The sequence below is a fragment of the Phytophthora cinnamomi genome, assembly GCF_018691715.1.
Source record: "Phytophthora cinnamomi strain GKB4 chromosome Unknown Contig115, whole genome shotgun sequence".
NCBI classification, from domain to species: domain Eukaryota; phylum Oomycota; class Peronosporomycetes; order Peronosporales; family Peronosporaceae; genus Phytophthora; species Phytophthora cinnamomi.
In genome coordinates, this window is record NW_027151048.1 from 70,096 (window position 1) to 81,433 (window position 11,338).

General features: G+C 52.8%; 2 protein-coding genes across 2 annotated transcripts; one reads left to right on the forward strand and one right to left on the reverse strand.

Moving 5' to 3' along the window:
* Positions 1 to 3,519: 3,519 nt before the first annotated feature.
* On the reverse strand, positions 3,520 to 4,122 carry IUM83_19909 (uncharacterized protein; the record flags this gene model as incomplete). Its single annotated transcript, XM_067944979.1, has 2 exons — positions 3,520 to 3,681; positions 3,751 to 4,122. 2 exons carry the CDS (start codon positions 4,120 to 4,122, stop codon positions 3,520 to 3,522), a joined length of 534 nt encoding a protein of 177 aa, XP_067781663.1.
* Positions 4,123 to 4,655: 533 nt separating this feature from the next.
* Positions 4,656 to 5,130, forward strand: IUM83_19910 (arsenical-resistance protein; the record flags this gene model as incomplete). The annotated part of the gene is made up of 2 exons (XM_067944980.1): positions 4,656 to 4,910; positions 4,984 to 5,130. 2 exons carry the CDS (start codon positions 4,656 to 4,658, stop codon positions 5,128 to 5,130), a joined length of 402 nt encoding a protein of 133 aa, XP_067781668.1.
* Positions 5,131 to 11,338: the final 6,208 nt, after the last annotated feature.

Consider the following 11,338-nt stretch of genomic DNA (forward strand, 5'->3'; position numbering starts at 1 on the left):
CCAACTTGGCGTACATTTTTGCTCCCGACGTCGAGCTGAAAAAAACATGTCCGAGACCGGTTGCAGCGTTGGGCTATGCGACTCTGCGGCCTTCACAACACCATCGAGCACATCCCGGGCGAGAAAAATGTCTGGGCCGACATAATTCTCGCTGGAACACGCGTGACACCGTGCAGATAGCAGCCGCACAGACTCGCGGTCATCAAGTTGCCCCTGTTTCCTCATTGTCGCGCCTCCGCCTTCTCGCTGACGAGAATTTTGTGTTTCCGTCTCGTGACGACATTAAAGTTACCCAAGAAGCCGCCTCGCGTGAACGTTCCCGGCTGACCAACTTTTCGGAAGAAGAGGATGGAGTGGTGACCATCGACCACCACATTTGGATCCCCACGGGAGCACATGATCTGCTCGCTCGAATTTTTGTGGTTTCTCACTGCGGTTCCCACGGACACCGTGGCCACGAACCGATGCTCCTGATACTGAAGGACCGTTTCCACATTTCAAGACTAGAGGACAAAGTGGCAAAATTTGTTCGCCAATGCTTATTGTGCAAACATTTCAAAGGGCCTCGTCAAATACCCCGCCCATACGGTCCGCTGCTAACTCCAGTCCGGAGGAACGATATTGTCCACTGGGACTTCTTGACGCTCGGCGAAGGCTTTTGCCATTCAGCGTGCCAGCTAGTTGTGAAAGATGGGCTATCCGAATTTTGCGAGCTTTGTCCTTGTGGCTCTCCAACCGCGTACATTGCTGCTGAAGCATTGACACTCTGGCACGCACGGTATGGGCTGCCGGAGACGCTGCTGTCCGAGCAAGGAACGCACTTTCGCAACGAGATGATGAAACACCTGTCTGCACGATTGAAAGTGGAGTTAAGTTTCACTCCTGTCTACTCTCCGTGGCTGAACGGGACAGTCCAGTGGCTGAACAAGGACGTGCTCCAGGTTTTCAAGCATTGTTGATGGAGTACGAATTGAATACCAGTGAATGACCTTATCTACTTCCCGCGGTGCAGGCGAATCTCAATCATACGCGAGTCCAATCGTTAGCAGGACGCGCACCAGTTGAAGTGTTTACAGGCCTTCCGGCTTCATCGGCTCTAGATGTGATCGTGGTGCCTGCTACCACCGAAAGGAACGAGCGCGTCGTCGACATGGACAACATTGCCGATTTCGTTGACCAGCTGCGAGTGTGACTCCACTCTATCCACAAAGAAGTGACTGATACCAAAGAGCGTCAAAGACTCCGCGATATCGCCGCGCATCATGGAATTGCGTCCAACTTTGACGTCAGCGATTTCGTGCTTTGGTCCAGAGTTGATCAACGCCTGCCCAACCATAAACTATTGGGGCATTGGGTTGGGCCGGTTAAGGTTGCCGCCGCACTGCCTCACTCGTTTGAGATTGAGCACCTAGTGACAGGGCGAAAGTACGGCGTCCATGCCTCCCGCTTGAAGTTTTACGCGGATGCAGAGCTGAACACAACCGCGGAACTACTAGAATTGGTATCGAGCCAAGGTATGTTACTTGGTGTCGACAAGTTCATCAACCACCGGTTTAACAGCGCATTGGACGGATGGGAACTCCTCGTGTCCTGGATAGGCCTGCAAGCAATCGAAAACTCATGGGAGCCCCTGACTACGCTTCTGCAAGATGTCCCAACCAAGGTCCATAATTATGTGTCTACGACCAACGAAGATGATGAACTACGCGACCAAGTTGACTAGCTTTACGACAATTATCGCCGTGACCAAGCTTTTTTGGGGGGGGGCAGTGTCGCCGATTACGGCCTCGGTCCAAGTTGTTCAAGCTGTGGTCACGTCGGATGCCAACATCCCGCGCTTCCTTGGCCAATGGCGGATTTGCACGCGCGCCTCGACGCCTATCGAGGGCGGCGTGATCGCGCCGCGTGGTTTGGATGGACTGGAGGCATGCTGCATGAGACTTTAGTGGGAGCTGGCGCGTGCGCCCCCGACTGCATGTCTAAGGCGCGGTGAAGGAGCAGCCTTCCGTGGCCGAATATCTGACTGCTTTTGCTCATTAATAAACTTTCCTCGTTCAACACCCCCCGGGTACTCGCGACAGCTGAACAAAATTAGGTGAATCGATAGGTCAATGACCAGGGGTCACTCCCGTACCTGGTCGCAGCAAACCCGCCTGTCTTGCAACCGGGTCGCCGCTTCTTGCTTCATTGAGTGGTGGCTCTTTGCTGCCCCACGCATTCGATTTGTCTGTGCATCGAACTGCTTCCTGTCGGCCGAGCGGTACGCTAACGAGTCTGCTTTCCAGCTGAGGTCGTGGATGCCCACGAATTCAGGCGAAAGCGATTTGCAGCTTCGCCTCTCACACATGCATTACCACTTGCAATGTGACAGCGCCACAAGACGTGCCATCTTATCGAGAACTCGCGCCCGGATGGGGAACAGCAAAGGCTAATGGGTTGTTTTCGAACATGTAAAATGTTCTTTTGCGGCACAACAAATGGCGCACTGTCTTCGGTAATTCTCCGAAGACAGTGTAGTGAGCGCCATTGGGGGGGGTAGACTCTCTTTGGGGTCGTATACGGTCTGATCGCGTGTTTGGGTCGTGCGGTTTACAACGCCAGGCCAAACCGGGAGTATTTTCGTGATATGAATTTACGTGATGCAATGTTCTCTGGAATTTATTTCAGAGCTAAGAGGTGGAGCAAGTGGACGTGCAAGTTTGCCAAGTCAAATACCCTTCAAACGAGCATATTGATATCGAGAGATTACTGCTTGGTGTTTTCCTGCTGGATATAATAACTTGCACAAAACCATAAATTGCCTGGATGTTACATGTGTCTCCACCTCAGCTAAGTGCGAAATCTATTAGCCAATAAACTCGTATCCTTGAAATCTATTAGCTAATCGCATTCATCGGATGTAGCACGAAGGTTGACCCATGCGATGCCGCTCCATGCGAGCAGATCGGCGGCTACGTGAAACGACACTTTTATCGTTGAGGCCGTGGATGTTCATTTGGTGAACTTGGGGGTAACGATGGCCAACGTAGGTAAGCAAAGGTGCTAAATTTTCAAAAATAAGAAATATCATGTAGAAGCTTCTTATTCATTTCTGATTATCGCTGTAACTAAGCCTGCCAGATACGAAGCTGTGCTGGCACGCACAGTAAACACCACGAGCACCACATATACTCATCCAAGTTGCCGTCCAAGCGGTCCCTCGTCATGCCGCGCATGTGTTTGATGTGGCGCATCATTCGGGTTTCCCAGAGTCCTTCAATAGTGTTTGTATGCGTACCCGTTACAGGGTCGACAAAATTCAGCGTGTGGTTCACCCAGCTGTGTGAGTAGTGCATTCCCGCCAATGATCGATTGTTTGCTAGTGTATGTTGTTTACCACCTCGTTCGCACACGTAAGTGGCAAACATATCTGACAAAATAAGAGTACTAAAAAAAGGCTAGAAAAAAATAAGATACAATCATCACAGTTGCACTTACCGCAGCTTAATAAATTTCTTAGTAAGCGGTAGGAGCGTTGCTTTAGTCCTTGTGTTGTACACAACGCGACCAAACCAACGCCCCGTACCACGTTCGACACCGCCGAAAAGTCAAACTCTTCATGGCGGCGGCCGCGATGATACTTTTGTTTTTTTTTGCGAGACTGGTCTCGTCAATTTCGACAACTTGGCCTTCTCCACCGATCTACATATATAATATAGCCATTACGGTTAGTGTTGCATTAAGTAAATATTTAAGTTGCGCGTAAGTTACCTTAAACTCAGTCCGTAGTAGCTCCTTGGAGCACGTCGAACGGCAGTAGGCGTACCAGTTGTGGACAGTACGCTCGGAGACGTCCGCCAACTCCCTGTCCTGACCGTGCGCAAGTCGCATGCACCAAGCCAGCAGCAAGCGCACGGTATTACATAGGTTTAGCTTAGTCTCGCTGAAAACCGAGTTGGTCAGCATGCCCAGGCTGACCTCTTTGCCTGTGGCATGCTGCGTACGGCGGCAGCAGCGCCAACGCTTGCGCTCGCAGCTGAGACGCATGGGCATGCTGCATAGTGGGCAGAACTTGATCTTGCCGATCAACCCCACCTCCTTGCACCACTCCACGCAATCAGTCTCCTCGCAGGTGACCTCCATCACCCTCTCGTTGCTCACGCGGTACTAATGCGCGGAGGCCATGACGGTGGGAGGCGGGGCTGGTGGAGGGGGGGGGACTGGTGCTTGGTGGTTGCATGGGGGCGAAAAGGCGAAAGCTATAGTGAGGCCCAGACTGTGAGGAGGACAGGGCTCGACGGGCGTGTATTTCCATTGCATAGTAAAATACAGTATAGCGCAAGATAGCTCTGTCCGCAAATTGGCACAAAAGCGCGCGTATCGTGCACTGGTGGTTGGCTTGGAGCGATCTCTGGATGTGTTGTGTGCGGACACATCGTATAGTGTTCATACACAATTTCAGTTCTCCCCGTTTACTACAGTTCCGATTTAGTTCTGGATATTCAAATTAGAAAAGCGGGCGTGTTGTTCAGGAGAGCCACGCTGAGTACTGCACCGCTATTGTGACCATGAACTCTGTACTCACCATTGGACTCTAATCGCCCTCCGCGGGTCTCTTCATCAACGACCTCCCGAGCCACCTGGTCATCGATTCGAGCGCCTAGATCCACGTCGCCATGTGCGAGGTCGCCAAGAACGGCGGCATCTACGTGAGCGCGTCGTTCGTGACGACGCTGCTCACATGGTACGCGGTCCCTAAGGCCAAGGGTGCCACCTGGTACTTCGACAAGTTCACGCCGCGCATCGGCGTGCTCACGCTCATGGCGCTGCTCTTCGCGATCATCGTGCTGTTCGCCTCGCAGAGCACGCGCATCTCGTCCAACCTGGGTTATCTACGCTGCTGTGCCGCTGTTCATCTATTTCATGTTCATGTTCGTTGTCTCCTTCCTGATGGGCTGGTGGCTCGGGGCCACGTACGAGCAAGCCGTGACGCTTTCGTTCAAGGCTGCCAGCAACAACTTCGAACTGGCGCTGGCGGTGGCCATTGCGTCGTTCGGACTCAAGTCGGACCCAGCGCAGATGAGTGTTGTGGGTGCGTTCATCGAGATCCCCACGATGCTAGCGCTCGTGTACCTGGCGTTTTGGTTCTAGCCGGAGTCTATTCGATACAGTCAAGTGTTCGGACCTCCTGCACGCGAAGCTCTCCAATGCGTTGAAGCATCAGCCACAGCGGTGAGAGTAGGTCTTGTCCTGTGTGCTTTTTGCCGCAAAGGTGAAAGTGAGCTAGTTCCCGTTGGATGGGAGATAAGCATGTGCCCGTTAGCTCCGCGTGCTATCGTTGCACCAAACTAACTTCAATACGACAGGACTGAGCTTGAGCTAAGTAATGTGTAATATTATAGTACATATTGTATGCAATATTGTAGGTATTCTGGTTGTTGCTCGTGTGAGTGTGTTTCGTGACCATCATTGTGTTGGATGTGTATGGAGTTAGAAGCAACATTCAGTTTTGGTGTGAAATGATTGCAACGGTATAATGCAGATATAAATCTGTTGTGGTGCTATCATTTCAAAATGGGGAGGGGTTTTGGGATCGCTCCAACAACTCTGGATTAAAATCCAGAGAACAGCCGTAACCACAGGAGAACAAGAATCTTACATAACAGGTTAGACAGGCACCTTGCCAGAATGGAACAGTTGATCAGTGATGAAAATAACAGGTTAGACAGACACCTTGTGAGAATGGAAGAGTTGGACAGTGATGATGATACATGTAGGTGGGTAGGAGCTGGAGAGAGGCAACAGGAAAACAGTGCAAGAATAACAGGTGATAAATACCACCGTTTTTTATTTTTCGTTTTATTTTCCGCGGTCGCGCCCAGGGTGATCCCTAAAAAGAAAATTAGCCCCGAGTTGCGGCAACGCCTTCTCCGCAATCTGATGACCGCAAATATCGCGCGGCAGTGTGCAAAAGAATGCAGTTGTGTGGTATGAACGCTACATGACTGATGAAAATACAAACAAATTGTGGAGTGCAATTAAGTTCGAGATGATGATGATGGAGTTTATGGAACACAACTTTGAGGAGAAAATGAGGAACAGGTTGCTCACAATTAAGCGGACTGGTGGCTACACCGCCTACGCAGGCAAATTTTGAGGGCTGTACCGAATTGTTCGCGTTGATCCACTGACTGCAATTGATTTGTTCGTTAATGGACTGTCGGACACGCAAATGAAGCGTGAAATTCAGCGAAAAAGCCTCGAGATTTAAATGAAACCATCCAAGTTGGATTTCTCGAGTGGGAACTGAGAGAAAAACCCACGGGGAATAACAAACTGACTGAAAACAAGTCTAAGGGCAAGGTTTGGAGAAATAGTGCCGCGAGTTCGAACCAGCCGCGCAATCTACCTCCAGCAGCTCGTAAGTCATGGAATATATATAGACCAATCGGGAAATGCTAACACCAAGACTACCAGCAACTGTAGTTTTTGCGGTCGTGGACCTCACCGAGTCGAAGACTGCTGGTTCAAATACCCCGACAAGCGTCCCTCAAAAGCGAACAAGAAGGTCAACTCAATGTTCGCGCGCATGACAGTCGCTGAGAATCAATCGAGTGATGAAAACAATCGTTTAAACGGGTAAACGCACTCAATATTGAGTGACTGAGGGGGCATGCCCGCAAGGTCATCAGACTAAAGGGTGAAAATGATGGCTGCACGGAAGAAAATGAAGAAGTGAGTGCAGTTAGAGACGTGCATATTGGCGGGGCTCTGACCGTCAGCCGCTGTCAATCCCTTTCATAGATGACAAAACGTTTCAGCAGATTTAGGAGGAAGATCAATTTACAAACAATACAGTTCTGATTTTACCTTAACTAAGGTACTTGGAGTCTCTATTTAACTTATATTATACTTGTGTACTCAAGTTATTACTAATACCTACTCTTCCTCATACACGTAGCGCAACGTGCAAGCTAAAGTAGTGAGTCAAGTTAGACTCACTACACCTGGTAGCACTTTGTAGTTCGTCCAACGACCGACCGCTTGACGTTCGTACAAGGTGTAGGAACGCGGAGCCGAGAACCACATGAGCACGGAGGTGCCCATGGAGAGCTCCAACACGCCTGCAACGCATGTTGCACTCGCTGACTGCCCCCACCTGTCTGACCCAGAGTGAGAAGCCCATCAACGAATGTCAACAGTCATTGGAGAAGCGGCGATAGCTACGATGCTGCGTACGCTATCGCCGACGGAGCAACATGGTATTGCTCTAGGGTTCATCATGAAGAAGCAGCGTGATGCTGCTTCCTCAGTGACGGCGTCGTCAGGGACGACACCGCGTGCTCTATCGTTGAAATTGAGCGTAAGCAATTACGTGGGAAGCGAGAACGAGCCTCTCCTCCGGTGGCTTGTCGAACTAGCCTGCGGCAGGCTAAACGCCACGCGAACGTGCCCCGGCCGCAACCGCGCCCGATAGTGAGGACGGGAGGTCCGGAACCAATGGACCTCTCGAACGCAACGGCTGCTGCATACCAGCAGCAAGGAGGCAATGTGCGATGCTTCTGTTGCGGAAGGATTGGTCACTTTGCACGGGAGTGCACAGCTCCCATGCACCCTGGAGGTAGCTGTCGTGGTGATGCTAGGCATCGCCGCGGACCAACCAAAAAACGCGAACATCCAGTAGGCGCGGGGAGCCCTACTGGTAATGCAGTCACGCGTGCCGACATCGGGCACGCGACACTGAGGACTACAGCCCCCAGTGAGACCAGCTCTCGCTGCAAGAAACAAGATCACAGGCCGAACCTAGTCATCTTGAAGGTTTACTCGAAGAGAGCGAGTGACTCTCTTCGAGCCTTGGTAGATTCAGGCGCGTCGAATAACTTTGTTCGACTACGGAACCTACCGCGTCTTGACTTCGAGGAGGTACATGTACCTCGAAGTCTTCTGGAAGTGCGACTGGCAACAGGTGCCATCGTGAAGACCGAGAAGCGTGTCGTGAACGTGCGTTTCTCGTACAAACAACGAGTGTTTGTCGAACACTTCATCGTCTGGGACCTGGACGATACGTACGACGTGGTAATGGGCATGCCGTGGCATACACGGCATGATCCGATAATAGACTGGAAGAAGCGCACGCTCGTGCGCTCCGGTCGCGACAGTGGAACAGAGAGCGATGGTCCTGTTACCGCAGCGCACGCACCAGCAGGTGCACGCGGCTCGCCAGCCGAGACAGCGCTTAATGCTGCTGTCCCGGAGTACCCAGGAAGCACGCGAGGGCGCACACAAGTGAAACCAACGTCAGCAATGCTGTCGACGTCAGAAGAAAATGATGTGCTGGTTGCGGGAACCAACACCCACGTTCAAGCGTGTAAGGGACAGTCCCTGACCCGAAGAGGTCAGGTCGACAACGACGCGTCGGCTCCCGGAGCCGACGCACCCTCGGTCATGAGGGGCTCCGCCAATGAATGGCGTCGAGGTGACAAAGGCGTGTCGACTCCGGGACTTGACGCTGCAAACCGTGCGGACGGTAACAAACGTACCGCACTGACGCAATTTGCATGCTGTCGTGCAGCCGGGCTTCACGACGAAGCGCCATGCGATCACGCCGGGCTCGATATCGCGCGCCCGCAGACAGGGTCTGCCGGCGAAGGAAAACATTTCCGTGCAGCCGGGCTGTACGAAGGAACATGCGGTCAAGCCGGACTTGATACCGCGCGCCCGCGGACAAGGTCCGCCGGCGAACAACTGTCCACGGCCGGGCCTGGATCAGAAGGACAACAGTGCGGAGCAGGGTTCCGCATAACAAGAAGACGGTGCATCCGATGATCTCTGCGCAAGTCTCGATCTGGGAACGAGACGCCACAAGAACCGTCTGCCGGGCAGACGCAGGCGGTGTCGCCGGACGTCGAGACGCTAAGCGTCTTGACGCGCACCGATACTGGATTCCAGTATTGTGAAATGTAGCTCGCTAATCCTCCGACGACGGCGCCGGAGTTGACTTCGCTTCCAGCCATGAGCTGGACGCGCTTCACGCGCGACTTGCACGATGGACGCATCGAGCAGGTCTGCGTTCTTTCGGACAGCGAAAGAACGAAGCGCGAGAGCGAAGAGCTGAGGCAGCTCATCATGGGAAGTACCACTGAGAGTGAAGACACTCTTAGTGCGAAGACGAAGCGAGAGCGCTTCGAAGAACAAGGCTGGGACTCGCTGAAGTCGAGTCCCTATTACGAATTGCTGAGGGAGTACAAATACGTACTCCCGGAAGAGATTCCTGCGGAGCTGCCGCAGGATAAGGATATTCAGCACGAGATTGATCTCGTGCCGGGCACGAAGTACTGTGTCACGCGGCAGTGGCCACTGCCGCGAGAGCAAGTAAAAGTAATCGACGACTTCTTTGAAAGTCATCCCAAAGCAGGATAAGTGCGGGAATCAAAGGCCACGCACAGTGCTCCGACGTTCTGCGTGAAAAAGCCACAGGGCGGATGGCGCATCGTTCACGCATACACAAGCTGAACGATGCGACGGTACCGGCGCAGACGCCGATACCACGAAACGATGTTATCATCGATTCGATGGCAAGGTGCACCGTTTACAGTGCTCCCGACTTGTGAGATGGATTCTATCAGATCCGAATGCGTGAGAGTGACATCCCTCTCACGGCGGTGAGCACACCAAACGGCATGCTCTGGGAGTGGCTAGTAATGCCGCAGGGGCTGTGGACGGGAAGACCGACGTAGAGATGCACAGGGTGCATCTCAGGAGGCTACTTGATCTGGTGCGAAAGCATGAGCTCTACGCAAACCTGAAGAAGTGCATCTTCGGGGAGAGCGCGATACCCGTCCTCGGGTGTCTCGTAGGGAAAACATGGTGTTCACTCTGACCCGGAAAAGGTCAGAGTGATCAACGAATGGCCAACGCCTTCAAGTCTCAAGGAACTGAGGTAGTTCCTAGGCTTGGCCACGTACTTGTGCAAGTACGTGGAGGATTACGCGGGCAAGATTCGCCCGCTGTCACAGCTTCTTAAGAAGAAAGTTGTGGAATTGGACAACTGACTGTCAAGAGGCATTCGACGCAGTCAAGCGGGGCTTGCCTGAGGCGCCGATCTTGACAGTGGCAGACCAAGATCACCCATTCCACATAGTGTGCGACGCATCCGACTTCGCAATCGGACGTGCGTTGATGCAGCATGATCACGAGGGCCGTGATCGCGTCGTCTACTACCAATGGCGTCAGCTGAAGCCAGCTGAGCGCAACTATCCGGTGCATGACAAGGAACTCCTTGCCATGAAACATGCACTCGCAAAGTTCCGAGTGTATTTGCTTGGAAGTAGACCGTTTGTGGTCTACACCGACCTTGCATCACTGCGCACTCCAGTGAAGTCGCCACATATATCACAAAGAATGGCGAGATGGCTCTCATTCTTTGCGGAATATAACTTCTGGGTCGAATACAAACCCGGAAGGTTGCATGTAGTGGCCGACGCGTTATCACGTCGGCCGGACTACGCAGAAGCTGCTGACGTCAATGCCATTGACGCCATGCGATCGAGCACACCCACGTCGTCTCTGTTGGACGACGTGAAGTCTGCGTACGAGAACGACGCGGACACGAACCTCTTGCTGGTCTATGGCACAGCACCTTCTGACAAGGCTCGTCAGAAGTTGCCCAAGCACCTTCGTGCGCGTGCACACCGATATCGGGTGCATGACGGAATACTGCTTTATAATGCAGTCGACGACAACGCGGACTGCGTTGTCGTGCCAAATGATCATGATCTGCGACTCAGGATCATGTACGAGTATCACGATGCCCCGTCTGCGGGACATCTCGGACGTGAGAAGACATACGTCCTTCTCACGCGTGACTTGTACTGGCACCACCAGTACAAGTGGGTGGGCAAGTACGTCCGTTCTTGCGAGGTATACCAACGCGTAAAGCCTGCGCCATTCGCGCAGGCTCCGTTACAATCACTACCGACTCCGTCGGAGTGTTGGAAGTCCATGTCTTTGGACTTCATCTTTGGTCTTCCCCCGGACAGCGGAGGGAATACCGGTGTTGTGGTCTTCGTCGACCGCTTCAGCAAGATGGTACATCTTGCTGCGGTGCCGGCAGAAGTGACCGCGAAGCAGACGGCCCGTCTGTTCGTCGACATGGTGTTCAAACACCATGGCATGCCGACCGACATTGTGTCGGACAGAGACCCGCGCTTCACATCGCACCTGTTGCAAGAAGTGTTTACACTTCTTGGGAGCCGACTTTCAATATCGACTGCGGATCATCCGCAGACGGACGGTCAAATCGAGCGCGTGAATCGCGTGCTCGTCCACATTTTGAAGAGCTACGCTCACGCATTCCAAT